The sequence below is a fragment of the Mytilus californianus genome, unplaced genomic scaffold (genome assembly GCF_021869535.1).
Source record: "Mytilus californianus isolate M0D057914Y unplaced genomic scaffold, xbMytCali1.0.p SCAF_7, whole genome shotgun sequence".
In the NCBI taxonomy this organism is placed as follows: domain Eukaryota; kingdom Metazoa; phylum Mollusca; class Bivalvia; order Mytilida; family Mytilidae; genus Mytilus; species Mytilus californianus.
Genome location: NW_026262723.1, coordinates 43,375,180 through 43,394,772, shown reverse-complemented (window position 1 = coordinate 43,394,772; position 19,593 = coordinate 43,375,180). Strand labels below are relative to the sequence as shown.

The window sequence follows — 19,593 nt, the reverse complement described above, 5'->3', positions numbered from 1 at the left end:
TATTGGTTTTGCTCATTGTTGAAGGTTGTACGGTTACCTATAATTGCTAACATCCACTTTATTTGAACTTTGGTGGATAGTTGTCTCATTGGCAATCATACCTTATCTCCTTATTTTTTATATTAATCCATGTTAGGAGTTTTTCATTGAAGTGGAATTGAACATGGTTACCTTCAATTTTAAATTTAACGTCTTTGTCTTCCTGAAATTTGTGAGAAACGGAGATAGCTCGTCCAATAAATCAGCTTTTAGATGGACCAATTTAACGTCCAGATATTTTTTGAAGTTCAAAAGTATCTGCCAAATTCCTTGGTTCTGAGTTTTCAAGTTCAGAATTATTAACCTCGCGAGGGGCGGGACTCACGTTTCGATGAACATCTTTTTTGTTCCTTATCCAACAAGTCCAGTATGTCGTCTTCAACATTTATAATAAACTTCAATTGAATACGAGTCGTTCTCAAGGAACCGTATTGCACAATCACAGAAACTCGAAAAACCAATATTATGAAAACATTAAACAGAAATATGTTTTCGCGCGAAATCAAATTCCGTGCTATTAACATAATAATATTTTTTTATCATAAATATACTTTATTGTGGCCATAATTCATCCAATCGACAAACAAATATGATCTTATATCTGTTGAATTGTCCGTACTTTATCAGCCAATCAAAACATCTTAATATACGTACCCACATGTATCATTACATGTAGTAAACAAAAAACACGTGTTCGTCTATCTTTAACAAATTCATGAATTAAGAAACATAAATTACATAAATTTTACCTATTATGTCTGTTTGTTTTGCTAACACTTGTTTGTCAATATAATGGAATTCTATGCGACTGTCATATAAGTGAGAGGTTTAGTTAGCTATAAAACCAGGTTTAATCCACCCTTTTCTACATGAGGAAATGCCTGTATCAAGTCAAGAATATGACAGTTGTTTTCCATTCGTTTGATGTGTTTGGCTTTTGATTTTGCCATTTGATAAAGGTTTTTCCGTTTTGAATTTTTCTTGGAGTTCGGTATTTTTGCTATTTTACTTTTAACATTCAATGTTACAATAAATGCGTCCATCCGACATGTCCTCAATTTACTTGAGCAGTCCTGCTTTATCCTGGTCGATCGACTTTGCAGAGTATAACTATTTATTGTTAATGTGTTTTTGTATCAGTTACACACCCCTGTCTCATATTTTGAGCTAGCAAGCCAGTTACATATAAATAGAAATATGACAAAACCTATTCGGTTGGACAGAGTATATGTTAATGCTCAGAAGGGAGAACATAACATTGAGATATCATACGCCTGGCACTAACAGTCCACCGGCAGAAGTATCGAACCAGCGGTAGTAATACAATTAACTGTACAAATGTTACTGCTGTTATGTAGTACGGTTGAATCCGGTTCGAGGTCGGGCTATTTCAGGTTATTAGGGTGTAAGGTCGGACCCGAATACTGTTTTTGTTTTGAGTTGATGAAAGATGATTGAGAATAAAGATGTTCAGTTTATTTTAGTATTGACTTGTCTTGTTATTCCCCGTCCAAGGCAAGATCATATCACTGCACTAAGTGCGTATTTCAACAATCAATGTCCCTTTTTAACATAACCAATAACTCTTTATACAGATGATATTTACTATAAGATATCATTTAAAACGTTCTCCATATATTAAATGCTTATTTGTTTGATTGTTAGTTGGTGTATAGCTCTCAGCAATGTCATGATGACCAGTTTTTATTGTTAGTGGAAACTGGAGCACCCGGGAAGAACTACCGACCTTACGCATGAAAACTGGCAATTCTTGTCAATGAAGCACTGGTTCATTCATTGACAGACAATTTGTAACTGTTCTGGATCATATGAGTATTTGGACCATACGCGTATGGTCATGAGCGTATTACTTGTATTTACTCATATGGCCCGATCATCTGTACGTTGATGAGTTACCATTCACGGTGTCATAAATTATGAAATTTTGACTTATTTAATCATATGGTAATCATTATTAAATGATTGATGAAATAAAGTGAATTTTACTTACACGTTAAAAATATAGTAAAAGGCCATTATCGATTTTTCCGTACGATATTTAATATGTCGACTTAAACATAACTTCAAGAAATATCAAAATGAACTGTTAAAAAAAGAATTCAACTTGTTTACTCGCAGGCAATTGGGGCATTGAACCTTTCTCTCCTTATTTTGGTGTTTAAGTTTGTTTTTAGTAAAAAAAAAAAAATTCTTTAATATTTTATTGATAGTTATTTATTGTTTTCTTGCTCGTATTCATACGATCTTAGTATACAATAACAGTAGTTTATACGTGATGTCCCTCTTTCATATAGAAACATAAGAATCGCGAGCAGCACGCATAAACTAGTGTTTTAATAAGAGCATGTAAATAGGATCAAGAACACGTTACTTAGTTGTTACAGGATAAGAAAAAATTAGAAGAAAATGAGTCTTAAAAAAACTAATTTAACACCGTGGGAAAAACGAAAAAAAAACAAAAAACTAGGTTAATGCCCAAAACGCCCGTGGTTTCAATTATGGACAATAAAGAAGGCAAGATAACAGATACACCATAAGAATTTATTTTAGAAAATACCTATATGGTCTAAATGCTCATATGATCCGGCCTGTTAATAACCAAACGAGTATATACTCATATGGTCCGACCATATGAGTATACGCATTTAAATGGTCATGACCATACGCGTATGGTCCAAATACTCATACGGTCCGGAGCATAACTGCATGTAATTCCTTTTAATTTTATGCTAATGAGTACTTCAAATTGCAATTACACAGAGACGTGGTTATTTATGTAAAATTCTTTATGACAATCACGAGACTGGTGCGCATGAAATTTTTTTTTGTACATTTTTACAAAATATCACGACAAGCACATGTTAAATATATGAGCATCTGAAACTGATAAATGTAAAGAATTCTAAAAAGCATTAACTACGGTTTAATGAGTTTTGTTTGTTTGAAACATTAATAAACCCGGAATATTGAAAAAGAATAGTTCGCTATTATCAGCCAGTTTGGTTCATAGTTTTCAAAACAAACTCAAAATCATCCCTGATGTATTATGGTTTGCAAATCAAAAGTCAACCTTATTTGAATCTTTATTCATGCGACCTTTAGTTAAGCCAAGAAAGCTAACTTTTGATGGAGATGGGTTGCACATGCGCTCAGCTTGTCCAGTGGTTGAAACGTTTATCATCTGAAAACGCAAAACTAGGTAATGCATGCAGTATGAAGATCGAAATTAGTCTTATACAGGATATAAGTAAATGGTTATATTCAATTTATATGTTTTATCTATGAAATGAGATCAATCAAAATGAAAACAAAAAGAACGTTTACTGTTGTATTTATATATTTCATGTTTACATGTCTGTTTATATTTATAATCATTACGGGTTCACATACCCATCGGCCATTTTCGTGACTCATTTCGATTTTTAATGAGATGACGTCCAGTAAAGAATACACACACACTGATGATAATTCATTACTATTCCAGACTTTGTGTATTGTTTTCTATGGAGCTTTTGTAGTTCTGTATCATGTATATTGCGTTTAAGCATATATTTAATCAAATTTGAGATTTTAAATATATTCTTCAGACATACATTGGTAGCTAGCTTAATTTTTGCATGTAAATACCATTTACAGATACATGTGCTCTTCAATATTCAGTTATAGAAGTTGTTTTCAAAGATTGCTTACATATTTCTCGACAGATAATGGATTTAAGACCATAGGTACGTACACACGAACACAGAAATATTCACAAAACAAAGTTACGCATACAGAACTAACTTTTTATTACTTAGTACCAGTATGATTACCTATATAGATAAACTATTGACGTTAATAAAAAAGGTGAGATTTTACAGAAGTACTTGCTTAAAAAGAGACAAGGTTACAAAAATAACTCGCTGTACCAGAATTTTTAGACTGATATTGCTTTTTACAGAGCAAAGTTCATTTCCAGAAAACTTTCAAATATACTTTTTCCTATACATGGACGAATGATTGCGAGCTGTATTAAAAAAATCTCTACAAAATGTTGTCTTTCAAATGAGTTGCCTCTCATCAATTCGATACGGTACAATAAGAAAGCAATGTCACAAGGTGATATATGATATGTCTGTGTTATCATTCAATAAACATATAAAAACAAATATCGAATTTCTATTGTTAACTTTTAACCTACTGCTAACTACAATTAAAACAGGAAGAGACGGACATTTGAAAGTTCAAAATGCATGGATTTTTTCTGATATTTCAGATATTTTTTGGTATGTACAATTGTACTCATATACCAAGTTACATTTATTATTTGCACAAGAATTTTATTATGAATTTATATTTATATATGATAATTTATTTAATAAGTGTCATTGTTTTACATAATGACCGCTGTCTTTTATACATTTTTTGCCAAAGTCTTTCGTCTGACAACTTTGCATGAACTGGTTGTTAATGTACCTTGTTGTGTCTTTACTGTACAATGCACATGCTTTGGTGCGTTTAGGTATAATAAACATCATTTAATTATGCTACTGCATTTTCCCCATAGACAAATTGCAATAAGGTCTGTTGACGTTACTTGTAGTTTACGTCTGTTCCGAACCGGATGCAAAAAAAATATCAACCCTTATATGTTAATAAGGTCTTAAAGAGGGAAGTAATTAAGCTAAACAAAAACAACAAAAAATATTTTAAGTAAAAATATTGAATAGTCACGAAAACAAGCAAAACTGTCAATTTTGTCTTCTAGTGTTGATATATTATTTCACTGTTAAAAACTGTAGATAGTACATGGAGAAAGAGATAAAAATTAGTACTTGTAGTTGGTAGTAGAAATAAGTGATAAGGCTGAAATATCGCTAATTGCTTGACAACACAGTTATTCTATGACACAATAAACCCAATACGCACATAAGGCATTAGGCATGATCAAAATAGTTCATATATAATTTAACAATGCAAAAATATATATCACATTTCTTTAACTTTTTTCATCGACTAAAGTCCACGAATCTTCAAAAAAAAAAAACTCAACATTGCATACTCCGTCTGTATTATCTGATAGTTCCATCATTGTATTATTGTTATGGAAATATTTGGTAGAATGCATATATTTATTCAGCTCATTTGGTTATTTATGCTGACTTCATACAGGAGCTTCTTAGGAAGAACGAAAATAAGCTAGCATTATCCTTTAACTACACTTTCCGCTATATACTAATAGGTGATGTCCTCTGATTAAATAGTTCAAAGTTTGATTACTATGTTGAACGCATCTATCCTATCGAACTAGAAATAAATGATATAACATATACAGTTAAGTCTGTCTCGTATCGTGACTTACATCTAGAAATTGACAATGAGGGTTGGTTGAGAACAAAACTTTATGACAAAAGAGATGATTATAGCTTTCCAATTGTGAACTTTCTATTTTGTTTGTAGCAATATTCAAGCAGCGCCTGCATATGGAGTATATATCTCCCTGTGGAAAAGATATTCCAGGGATTGCGTTTCCTATCACGATTTTCCTCTACTAACATGAAAGCTATTAAACTAAGGGTTCCATGTGGTGAAGTAAAAATCATCCCTTCGAAAATTTTACGAACGCCATCACGAGGTGGTTGACCGTTATGAAATATCTGTTTCACAGATGACGATGGATATATTCCAATCGTCGTACATGTAACCACAATCCCGCCCTCCTTTCCCCGAATGTGACATATAGAATTAAACTTATCACCAGGTTTGTACGTGAGCAACACGACAGGTGCCACATGCGGATCATGATCTGCTTACCCTTTCGGAGCACCTGAGCTCACCCCTGGTTTTAGTGGGGTTCATGTTCCTCAGTCTTAGTTTTCTATGTTATGTTTTGTATACTGTTGTTTGTCTTTTGGTCTTTTTCTTTTTTTGCCATGGTGTTGTCAGTTTATTTTCGACTTATTAGTTTGAATGTCCCTTTGGTATCTTTCGCCTTTCGTTTAGAGTAAATATGCAGCTAACATTCCCTGAAAAAAAAAACGCTTTTTACGCTTTTTGAATTGTGTGCGTCCACAGCACTATTCTAGAAATGTGAAAACCGTGTATGTATAAATACTTAAGGAGCTATACAACAAAAGAAATCTGAGAAAAATTGACAAAACAGTCGAACGTCGCTTTGACTGAGAAATTTGTAATCTAGAGTTCTTCATTTTATACAATTGTAAATACATCAAAAAGTCAAAATAGCAATGCAGTGGCCACAACAATTTAAACTCACAAATAAACAGAGCACAAACACTTAACCAAGACGATTGCCTTAGATATCTAAATCATATTTTCAAAGAACTGTCAAAAACATTCTGGTCAGTTATTGTTACGGTTCTTAAATTATTTTTTTATACACCTTTTTAATGTTTTTTCTAATAACTTAATGGGTAAAGATTTAATAAAATGAGTAAAATAAAGTCAGAAGTAAAGTTAACAGTCACATTCATACTCGTTATTTGATTACTTTTCCTTGCAAATTAAACAATACAATTGCAATTTGATTTGATGTTTTATAGAACTCAAATAAACTAGTTAAGTTTCTAGAGTTCTGGTGATGAAACGAATTTCACAACAAAATGAAATTAAACAGACAATGTTGTTGGTGAAACAGATTCATTTTAAAATGTAATTACAAAACTTGGTCGTGTGAAACATGAATTGTATTCATCGTTCAGTTTCCATTACACAGATTCGTTACAACTAGTTTAAAACATATAATCATGTTGTAACATACACTGTGATTTAATGAGACATACTTTCATTTAATGACATATGTCAAATCTAACCAGTTGATACAGAAAAATTACCTGCTACCTGTAACCTTCTGCCTTTTAAAAAAAACTCGTTAGTCCAGGTTTTTTTTTTCAGATACAATCTGTTTTTTGAAAACTCTTTTACGATAAAAGTCTATTAAATCAGTTGCTAATATGGTGTAATTCGACATTTGACATATGAAATGTTTAAACAAAATAGTACATGTATGTGACTGGTTTGCACAATCTGTTTCAGAAAGTCATGATCATACTTTGTCTGCCCTTCCGATTTTTAATCATGATTGCTCCCAAGAAGTCATAGTAAATAGTCATTGAAATATCAATCCACATATTCCACCGAGCACCACTTTTACTTCAAAACCACTTAAAAGGATCGATATATTAAACTGTTATTTTTCTCCATTATTGAAGCATATGATAAGAAGATCATGACATGTCATTTTTCATACCAGATGTATTATCAGCCCTCGGTCAATATCAGCCCTCGAGTCTTCGACTCTTCGGATGATTTTGAACTTTGTACTGATAATACATATGATATGAAAAATGCCATGTAATAATCTGATAATAAAACCAGGAGATACGGGCGTTATAACTTATGAATATGTCTGTTTAATGGTCCATCTCGCCTCCACGCGGTTACGTAACACTACTCATTAAACATGTATTAAAGATCCCAAACATTTGTCATAAGCTTATTTGTCGATTTCATAGAGACAAGTGTCTTGACTTGAGTAATCAGTATCAGAAACTGTTTACTATCATTAGGTCCGTACCACTGCTGCATTGATACCATTTCCCCAAGGAATCACCTGATCAGTAACCACGGTTTCAATACTGGTATTAATTCTATCTATGATACATTTAGTTTTGTAAATGTTCTAGTTCTTTAATATATATATTGACGGACTTTAGAAACGCAACAGTAGATTATTCTTTTTAATTCTCAATTTTAAATAATTTATGCAATTCGTGAAAAATAAATGTATAAACATTAATTTCATTCATTACTTCATTGTCTAAAAAAGTTTGCATTTCGAAAGATGAATTGATAACGTCAAGTTTAATATTTAAATACGTGGTATGCACTGAAACCCTGGTTTTTCCCTATCAATGGATGTGTCGCCGTCGAATGAAATGACTGAGTGTAACCAACGCCTAAATGATTGACAGAAATGTCAACTAGGCCCGAGTTGGTGGTGTTACATCTTACATAGTCTTAACCGAATTATTTGCCCTATGCATACGTTATTTCGTGCCAAGTTATCTAACATATATATCTCGATGTGCCCCGTGGTTGTCAATATGTTTATATTGTTTTGGAACGCTTCAGTGTGATTGTCGGGCTAAATTATGACAGTACTTTTTACTTTTTTTTATGATTTCAAATGTATTAGACATATGTATTGATTAAAGGAGCAATGATTGGCAATACTTTTTGTAAGTGTTTCTTTTTTTTTAATTAATAATAATAAAAATCATATTCTGTGATTGGAAAAAAACCATTCTGTTTGAATTCTTTCCATATTTATTTTATTGATATTACTCCATGATTTTGTTCTTCAATTCACAGTTTGTTGTGTGATCGTCAGTTTGCAAAAAAAAAAAAAACCGACTCAAACCGGTGCTAGGGGCCGTCTTAAACTTGCAGTTATAAGATGAGAGTTTTTTTGTTCCGTGTTGGAAGCCTCACTGTGCCTTTGTGATGAAGAACAGAAATAAAGTTCCTTTGCTTTTTGTGTTTTTTGCTGTGCATATACTGAGTTTGTGTCATGGATGAATACCCCATATCCTTTCTTTTCTATTAGTTCTGTTGGGCATGTTTTGAGTTCTGTTTTGTACTTTCTGATTTGTCCTCTGACTCACCCATTACAGTGTATTTTGGCAATAATGCGAGTAAAACTTTAGGGTTTAAAATGTTTTTCTGAAGTCTATACTTTGGCATTTCAGTATATAGAAAAAAAATATGACATAAATCTTTCTGCCGTGGCATTCTACGACTTGATAATCAGTTGACGTTGCGGTCGTAAAGATGTAGTGCAAATGACATTACGTAATCAAATTTTTTTGAAGAGGCATTGTCACAACAGATTGTTATGGGTGGTCATCAACAAATTCCGTCTGCCTGTACCGTTGTTGTAAGGACAGTAAGAAGAGTGTCTGACGAGGAATTGTCTTGCAACAGCATGTTCACGTATTCCTGCCTGCAATATTCTTCTGGCGTGATTCAGATTTTCATTGTTCAGTCTCAGCAATATGGAAATGCAACATTTTTTTTACTTATTTAAGTGTGGGTATGAAAACCCTTAAAATTCGTTAATGGGTTTCAAATATTGCTTTAAGAAATTCGGTCGACTTCAATAACCCGTTTTGTTCAATTACATCCGGTAAGGCAGGTATTGATTTTTTCTAAACAGAAAGAAGTAAGGGAATCATGAATAGTAGTTATGTGAGGATCAATTATGATTTGGTAAAAACAAAATCACCAAAATGTGTGTTGCGTTTTTAAAGTCCGTCAGTATATAAAGCGACTATTCTAAACCCAAGATGTTAGCCCTAAGAAAAAGTTAACCCTAGAGAGTCTTGTTTGTTGTGTTTCAGCCTTTGTGGTTTTTATGCTTTCTTTACAATAAATAATTTTGAACATTTTGTGTTTAATTCTATCAAAAAATATTATTCAAGTGACGAGCGTTTCTAATGACGCATATTCCAGAAATAAATGCAATGTGTATGGAAATCAGTTACATATGTTTTTCTTTTACTTAAGGTAGGTTTTTAATTTTTCATTTTAAAAATAATAAGTTCATGGTTTGTTAGTTTTTATGATCCAAGTGTTTTAAAAATATTCATATTCTACTTTTCAGGAGTCGCCACTGCAACCAGATGCTACTATTATATACTTTCTTACAGCTCCTATAGTTCGAAGTATTGTTACAAGGAATGTTGCTTTAAATATTCATATGATCCATGTTGTTATTACACTAAGACTACGACATTGTAAGTTCTGTTTTTGTTACACTAGTTATGCAATTTGCACGAAGTAAAACAGTCAAACCTGCTTAAGAGACCATCTATATTAAGCAAATAACTGTGTTATAAGACCATTAATTTTACGTCCCTCTGTAGTGCATTTCATATAGGTTTAACCTGTCTTATAAGACCACATTGTTACTTTACCTGAAATGGTCTTTTTAAACAGGTTTTACTGTATTTGGTTTCTTTTGTTTGAAGCAACAAATGAATATCATATTTGAAAGCCACACATGTCAGCAGAGTAAGATTTAGGAACTATTTCCATCATGAGGAGGTTAATTTAATACTGAACTATTTTCAGTTCAATAGTCTCTAAAATTTGTATTTTATACTCGATCAATACAAAATATAACTGTTATTTCCGTAATAAAAGAGTATGGTAGAAAATCTCGACAAATTACATGCCATACTACATTAACATAAGGTAACCAGTGTATGAACACAATCACGTGATACATTGTATACTTAAGGGTGTGTCTAGACAAAATCACATAAAATAGTAGTAGATGTGTTACGAAAAGGTATATACTCGACGCTGATGTTGTCAAATTAGACTTAAAATGTAGGGACTGTGTCAAAACATTGATTATCGATTAAAACAGGTAAAATTCAATTTGCGTGATGTTAACCACTTCTTTCGTTCATTTGAAATCATATTAGTTTTTAAAGATTATTTTCTGATATCATTGCTTATGTTTATAGGACGGGAAAGGTGTACATGTGTGCGGGGGAAGGGGTTGATGGTAATTCAAGTATGCACTTTTAGATTTGAAAAAAAAAATCACATAATAAACCAGTTTGATTTTTTTTTATATCAATTACTGTTCTTCGAGCATAATTATCAATCTGACACTCCACTATACCTAACTTCGTCCTGAAAATGCAAAACATACTTGTCACTCGACGAACAACAAAAAACCATCATTCGATCTCTACTAAACCCGCACAAGGCTCCACGGTCTGGTCTGTTTGATTTTGAGTTTGAAAGTTTTTAAGCGGCTAATACATGTAGCGTGTTCAACATATATCCGAAATCGCGAACAATAATCGCAAGTTCACTTTTTACATTATATTCTTTCTGCTCTTGATCTAAATGTAGCTCTAAGTTTACGACGCTTATAGAGGGTAACGATCGGAGAACGACATGCGGTATATTTTATTACCTAAAATGACAAAATCCTGTGGGAAATCTAATTCCATCCCTGGTCAATTGAAGGCAGTAAATTAAACTGTTGAGCATCATCCTGTTGTCCTATGAAACTACTGCGTGTGAATTTTAAAAATATAATGCACATGATTTCTACAAAAACATGCGTATGTATGCAATGCCGGTATCTGGAATAAAATGTGCCGTGTGTGGTCTGTAAATGGCATGACAATTGCTGTCAATTACCGCTAACGGTGTGGGCATTTTATGCCAACAGTCACGTAGTTGTCGCAATTTTTCTACGGTCGACTAAGAAGTATTTAATGTATGGATTTCACAAAGAATTGGTATCTAAGCATGTATTTGTGCACTTGCAGCATGCACAGAAACCTCAAAGAGAAATATGCTGAAATATGTATTTAGAATGTCAAACAGGCGAAAAACGAGTCACATTTAACATAGAACCCTTACAATAGGAATTACAATTTCAGTTTAAACTTTTTTTCCTGAGAATTAGTTAAAGTTAAAGTGAAAGAACAACATGCCGTAGACTTTTCGGACTTTTTGAAAGAGTGGTTACAAGGGTACGACAATTTCAGACCTCAAAACTACAATTCGAAATGTTTTAAAACTGTGCATGAATATATATAGGATGTCTTTTTCTAAAGATTCTCATTTCGTTGGGTCGAACCAGTAATATTTTACATGAAAATAATATAAGGGAAACTAAGCTTTTCCTGAGTAGACATTAACAGATTATTATATTATAAAATCATCCCCAAGGTCTAAGAAGGGCAAGCGAGGTTATAGAGGTGTCATGTTGGTCTTATGCATGATATGTACAATTGCCAAAAATTCACGATGGTTCAAACTCCGAAAAAAGGCAAACTATATCCAAAGTGAATCCATAAAAGGAGTTGCACATATTTTATGTATATAAATACCGCTGCATTGTACAAAGTTTAGAAGCTCCTAGGCCAGGAGTTTATTACTCAAAACGGGTACCCTCTTCTACCTCTCGCCTGCACGTCCGCGCCCCCGCCAGCCGGACCTTCATCATAATATAAAATAAGTCGGTTCTGCATTGTTTGCAACACGTCCAAAAGTTCTGACATCTGGTATACACCCCGTTAAATGGTCCGTCGCTGCTGATTTCGAACACTCAAAAAATTAAAAATAGCAAGTAAATATTGATTTAATTTATAAGGGTTGATTGAGGGCGGGAATAAGGGTTGTTTCTCTCATCTATAATACTTCTTTTTCTCGGCTTTCCTTCTCCCTTTTCTTCTGGAATTTATATCCTTTCTGTAATACTCTTGCCTCCTGTTAGTGTTCCAAAAGGAAGAAATATTATGGGTTTCATCATTTTTATTCCTCAACGAATTGTGGTTATGGACTCTTTGGTCCATTGTGAATATTTATAATGAAATGTCCATAATAAAGAGATCAAAGGGACGTCTGTTATAAGGACCAAATATACGTGGACAACAGTACTATGCAGTTTAAACACAAGATTCAATTGGTACACAGGTAGTTAAGATATTTAAATCCCTTTTGTGTTTTGATACGACACCCGCATTTAAAGTCTAATTTGTCAACCTCAGCGTCGAGTGTATACCATTTCGTAACACGTCTACTAAAAGGTTGTTGATAAAATCCAAGGGAAATATGTTAGAAAAATCACGGGAAATAATAACGGAAGTGTTCTGACGAAATCATACATGATATTGGAGGGAATATCAATTCGAAATAAATGAATATAAATATCAAGCAAGTTTCTCAACAAGTTTAAATTGAAAAAGTTAAGAAAGTATTAAGAACTTCAAACTTAGAGTGAAAGTCCAAAAACTTTCATTAAATACGGTAGTAAATATCAGGCAAAATCACATCAAATAATAAACGAAGCATCTTGAAGAAATCCAAATAAAAGGTATCTTGGCAAAGTTTCATGAAATAATTAAGGAAATTGCCACTGAAAATAATCAAAATATTGAGGAAAGTAAATAAAATAAAAACAAAATTTTGACAAAAAAATAAAATGAAATACTGAAAAAAAAATTCTCGATGGAATGAAAATTGGCAATTGAGTTAAGAAATGATTCACAGAATAAGTCTTTGGTTTAGATTGTAAACTGAAAGAATTTAATGTGATTTTCAAAACTTTAACATAACGTGTCTAATGTTTACTACTCGAACGATTGTTTCCCTATGCTAGTACGATGTTGCCCAAAATAAGAACATATTGCCCAGAGAGTAGTGATTTTCAGGAAATAGTTCTCACTATTACATTTACAACAAAATATCAGGTATTTACAGTATTTTGTTTGTCAGACCACTGTCTACAAAAATAAGTGAAAATACACTGTTAGTTCACATTTAAAAAAACATTGATTTTGTAGTACCGAGATATACTGGTGGCTGTGAAATACTCTCGTATAAGAATATCAATATGCAATGTTGCGCTTTATTTTATAATATATATGTGTAGAATTATGTACAGTTAAAGCGATGTAAACAGTAGGGAGATTGAAACTGACGGTAGAAATAATGGACTGATTAATTATATCAAAAACTCCTACTGATTCTTTTATTTCAAAGGAAATTGACTCCAGAGTATTTATATATGCAGCAATCTCTTTCGTTTAGTTTATGAACATGTATAGTCTGACAAAAGTCAGGATACTCAGGAAGTTAAATGTTAAACGATACCATACTAACCACCAACTCATCTGTATTAATCAATGCAACGAACTTTCAAAGGCAAACATGAACAAACAGCATACAGTCCAGCTGAGCCTGACTTGGTACAGGCATACAATGTGTAACTGTTTAGGTTAAACCAGTGTATCGTGCGTATAAGCATATCGAGATATTTGCCAATAATGATGACATGTCGTAAAAGTTAAATACCCAATAAAATCCACAACAGTTTAGAAACCAGAAGGAATATAACTGTCTTCAATGCTTCAACCCTTCTGTGTACATTACATATCATCATCATCATCTTGGTAAAAAATATCTAATTGAAAATCACGTTAGATAATTGCTCGAATAAATGCTGCCCATTTGAAATGGGGTTGGGATGAGCATCTGAAAATTATGTAAAGACTGTCAAAAACGTGGTATGCATAAAAATTTGTGAAAATATAGCACGGTATTTAAAAAAATAAGCCTGCATATGTAGGAACTATTTGACAAGTTTTATAAAATCATAAATGGAGTAATCAATATTTTTTAAACGTTGATACCAAAACAATAGAAGAGAAAGCTGACAGACAAAAAATATTTGTATAATTGAACCCTTTTCGTGAGATTGCATGTCAAAACTGTCAAAATATTGTAATGTAATTGTTAGGTATCTCAGTTATTGTCAAGAAACAAATTTATTAGCGATTATTGATGACTTACATCGTTATAGATAACTTAAGCGATCTTTGAGCTTAATAATAATCACGAAAGCGAGACATAGCGATGCTAGATTCCGTCGTCGTCAGCGGCGTCAATATTTAGTCTGTTGCTAAATTTTTGTCAGACATCAATTACTTTGTCAAACTTCATGAAGTTTCATGATATTTGAATGGAGGGTTTTCTACGACAAAAAAAAAAACACAATATCCGAAGCAAAAGTTTGTAAATATTTATTTTCATTTTGCCGTATTTTACTGATAGATGAACATAGCTGTTGTACAAATAACACTACATACAGTCTAAGTTAAATATTTTTCAGTCATCTATATCTTTTTCAAACCTTCATTGAATTTCATGAAATTTGGACAGAGGCTCTATTATGACCAAACGACAATATCGAAAGTAAAATTTTGAAAATATTTCTTTTTCTTTTTCCATATTTTACTTATAAATGGTTGTTTAAAGTTAACAAGTAGATACAGTCTGGGGTTAAAGTTTGTAACACGTCGATTACATCAAACTGTCATAGAACTAGACTAATTTTTGACAGTCAACATTACACTTTTACACTGACAGCAGCAATCGCAGGTGAGACACAGGGATCCGTGGAATACTTTACACATTTTTTTTATATTTGATACTATCTGTATTTCTTGTGTTTTCTTCTTATTCTCGGCTTAGGTCAACTGGGGGAATTATTGGAGTAGCAGTGACTGGTGGTATAGTATTAATTGTCGCGATTACAATTTGCGTTTGGCGTAGATATAAGCATAAGAAAGCCGCAGCACCACAAATGATGACAAATGCTCAGCAAATGGTTCCGAACATGCAGTCATGTGCTGTTGGACCTGCTACGAATATGCAACCTATGCAAGGTAATGGGATGCACTATGTACCGAATCCACAGCCAACAGTGTCCTACGTTACACCAGCGGGTTAGTTATTAACATATCCCATTGATTAGAATGTATTTTGTATTTGTACAAAAAAATGAGTTGTGGTCTGTTTTGAATGATATATTTAATAAGAAAGTTTAGTACCCATGATATCATATTTTATGCCGTCGATAGAATTGTCTAGTCATTGAAACAAACTAAATATACGTTTTGCGTTACTGAGATGAAATATTGAGGCCAATAAGGCAGCAATACGGCTTAATCCATAGCCTTTTATAAGGGTTATAAGGTAACACGAAGTCTGAATCTATTGCATATTATTTAAGAGTTATGGTTTAGCAAGATCTCTGCATCTGTTGAATATCATAATGGTTGCGAGGCAGCAAGTCGTCTACATGATTGGAATATGATAAGGTTTTAAGGCAGCACGATCTCTTTAATAAAAGTGACAAATTTGTAAAAGCAACTTTGCTTGTATCTGAATATTAGATATTTATTTCAAATGTATTTTATCATTATGTGATGATTTATCTGAATACATATTGTTTAAATTTAAATTAATTTCTCTGCATCTATTGAACATTATAAAGGTTATAAGGCAGCAAGATTTTATCATCTATTGAATACTAAAAGTAGAGTTGTAAGGCAGCAAAATGTTTTCATCTTTTGAATGCCATAAGGGTTAAAAATCAGCAAAATGTCTCCATTTTTTGAATGTAATAAGGGTTAAAAGTCAGTAAAATGTCTCCATTTTTTTTTTAATATAATAGGGTAATAATGTAGTACGATGTCTACATTCATTACGCAGAACAAAATATTTGAAATGTCATAAAAATATATTGAAATGTATAATAGTGCAAATACTATCAATTATCACCATATATTACGAACAAAACTAGACAACGTAATGTACAGCAAATGTATTGCCTGCATAGAAACATTTTTGCCCTCATCCTATCATTTTCCTAGTGATCGGCTTGGCCTTGAAATAAAAAGCGAAGGCATCTTAAATCAAATATATTTGTACGATTAGTCTGCCATTTTTAAAAGAAAGGTAATGTTGGTATCTTATAGAACTGTTTAGAAACGGAGTAGTTTGTACGAGCATCTGGATTTTTTATCCCCTAGTCTAAGAACTCTACACCATTGAAGATTTATAGAGAAACGATTAACCAATTTAATCTTATCTGTATCACGAAACATATTTCAAAGGAGTAGGTCCGGTAAGGGCCGATTATGGCCTCAAAATTTAGGTTCATCTGATGAAAGTTTTTGGACACTTTTTAAACACTTAAGTGTTTACTTCAGTCGATTCAATTAGTTTATGTGAACGATTTGAACTTATTTAGTTATTAACGACGCTCAAATTCAAGCTTGAATATGAAAAATCTATCAAATATGCCATAATATGTCACTTTTTAGATGATTTTTGTCAAAAATGAAAGTGGCCGCATCCGTGTTCATTCTCAACCTTTACATATGTTATGTATTATCATCAAATACAACTTACATATAAATATTAAGAATGAACACAAATGCGGCAACTTCCATTTCAGACGGAAACCTCTAAAAATTAACCAAAATGCTAAAATTTCGAAGATTTCAGTAATTTAGTTAGCATGACTTAATGATGCTAGTACCCGATACATGTGCATTGTATTGTCAAAACCAGCCCATATTTATGTAACGGAAGTATTCTTCTTTACAATAAATAGCTAAAAATTTACATTTTAACAATTTTGTAAAACTGCTATATTTTGGGGGCCAAAAAGGGGTCTTACTGGGCCTACTCCTTTCTTATTTTGATCGATCTCAGTATCTAGTTGAACAATAAACACTCTTTTCTAGCACTATATATGATATCCTTGTCCAAAAAGTGCGTCATTAGTGGAGCAGAAACTGTTGTTCCTTCTGGAGCACATGATGTCACCACGGTTTTTGGTCGGGTTCGTGTTTTTCAATTTTTATTTTTTTCTATGAAGTATTTGCGTTGTTGATCAATTTCACTTTAATTTGACATGTTGTAGTCTGTGTTACTCAACTGATGATTTTTGATTGCCTCCGTAGTCTCTTCTCCCTCTTACTGTATTTGTCATAATTATGTTATATTCGTAACATTTCAGGATTTCAAGGAAACCCACCACCTTATGGAGGACTACAAGGAAACCCACCACCTTGTGGGCCTGTTGTGTACTATCCAGGCCCTGCACCAATAGTCACGGCACCAGCGGCTCAAAAGAAAAAGAAAAATACAACAAAGAATGCTCTTAGATTACTTTCTTTGATGTAACATTTTATTAGCTAAAAACAGACACGTTGAATGCGTGTTTAAATCAAACATACATATATATGTGAAAAATAATATGCCAAATTTGGTAAAATTCGATAAATTCAAGGGTTACATGATTTTTCCAACTTCAGGTACCAAACATCAAGTATCTTTTTTGTATTAGTTTTGTATTTAAAATTTTGGAAAGTAACGATGTATTCAACATTAACTTGATTACAATTGCTTCACTCTTTCTATCGAAGATAATAAAAAGCTAAACATCTATTTGTATTATCGATAAATATATTTAGTTGAAATTTATCCAAACATAAATCCACGATTACCCCAGTGTAAAGTAAACCAAAAAGAAAAATTGAAGTTCCTATTCAAAATAAAATTTGCGGAGTATATATTTCTTTAAACACAATAATTACGTTTAATTAAAAGTCCAGTTTCAGAAAGAAAAAAAAAATGAAGTTTGTTTGAAATGCCATGAAATGTCAAGGTTAAATTTAAATGGTCACAGCAAAATAGAATAGCAACAGAAAAAAAGTAAACAATGGCGTTACAGGTAGTCATATGTTATACATATTGAAATTTAAAAACCATGTGATCATAGATTATAACTGACAAATAATCTCAATTAAAAAACTACTTAGTAGTATCTTAATAAATATATAGTATAAATCATAACAAAATAAAAATTCTATGAGTTACAAATGAAATGTAAATTTTATACCCTCCAAACCGAATGTCCACCAAACAAACAAATCTCAGAAACTGCAAATTGTAACTTTTATAATATTTCTATAATAACTTAAAGAGTAAGTCTACATCATCTTCTATAATCCAAGTCGAGGACGCGCACCTCGATTCCCCATCACAATGACAGGTGTACTAACCATTGTACTAACAAGGATGTATGATAGAGTCAACAGTGTAAACCTTCTACAATAATAATAATATTATTAATAAGGGTAATGCAATGGGCTGATATAAGAAGAGTAGAATAGTCAAGACAATGTAAGGAAAAAAACCCCACTTACTATAAACATGTAAATATATATAACTAAAATAAATACATATTTGTCATTTTCATTAATAAATCATTTATAAATATACAAATATGTTTATATTTTTTTTGGGGGAATTATTTTCTTAAACACCCTTGCCTAAACTTTTACCTCGAGTTTGACTCAATCAGTTATCTCAATAGAACAATCACTGATAAATGGGACGAATTCAGTTTTGAAATTATAAATTTTCCTCATCTTAGCAGCAATATAATAGCTCCAGCAGCGTATTCGGTATACATTTCCAAATGTATGCAATATTCAATAGCAAACTACTGCTACGCAGATTTTGCAAATCGTAATCGGTGTATGAACAAAAAGTTTATGAACCAGGGTCAAAGAACGTCTTATTATTTTCTCTCAAAGTTCATCGGAAGGTACCATGACCTAATATTTAGTAAATAAATATACAGTGTTAACCTCACAAGTAATACACGATGTTTTCTTGGGTGATACATTTTATTTTGCAGTTTCCTTTTATTTATATTTAAAGGTTGTGTACTGTCGTACAAAAATGTTTCTTTTGTTCTTTATCGAGCGAGTGCGTGTATGTAGATAATATATTACTATAAGTCTTTATTATAATTTAATATCAATTACAAAAAACGTGTTCGTTGGTGTCATTTTCACATTGATATGCAGTCTTCTTCTTCCTCCTAAATACTGCCATTATTTGACATGTTGAATATTCTGGGACATGTTTACTATATACAGACTTCACTAAGAATGGTGTGCTCCTGACGCAAAAACTGCTCCAACAGAGTGATGAAGAAGAACGACTGAAGTCGACACTACATACGTTTAAGATCAACGTTACGAATTGGTAAACCGATAGGATTCGTAGGTGTCTCAACTCACTAGCGATATGTTTCCGCGGTCTTAAATCTTAATGATCTGTTATTCTACA

The 19,593-nt window shown here is 32.4% G+C and overlaps 1 protein-coding gene across 1 annotated transcript; it reads left to right on the top strand.

Annotated features, from left to right (window-relative positions):
- The first annotated feature begins 4,236 nt into the window (after positions 1-4,236).
- LOC127708598 (uncharacterized) lies at positions 4,237-18,738 on the top strand. Its single transcript, XM_052213588.1, has 4 exons — positions 4,237-4,325; positions 9,725-9,857; positions 15,130-15,383; positions 17,468-18,738. The coding sequence occupies exons 1-4, from the start codon at positions 4,289-4,291 to the stop codon at positions 17,632-17,634; spliced, it is 591 nt and encodes a 196-aa protein (XP_052069548.1). The 5' UTR covers positions 4,237-4,288; the 3' UTR covers positions 17,635-18,738.
- The last annotated feature ends 855 nt before the right edge of the window (positions 18,739-19,593 follow it).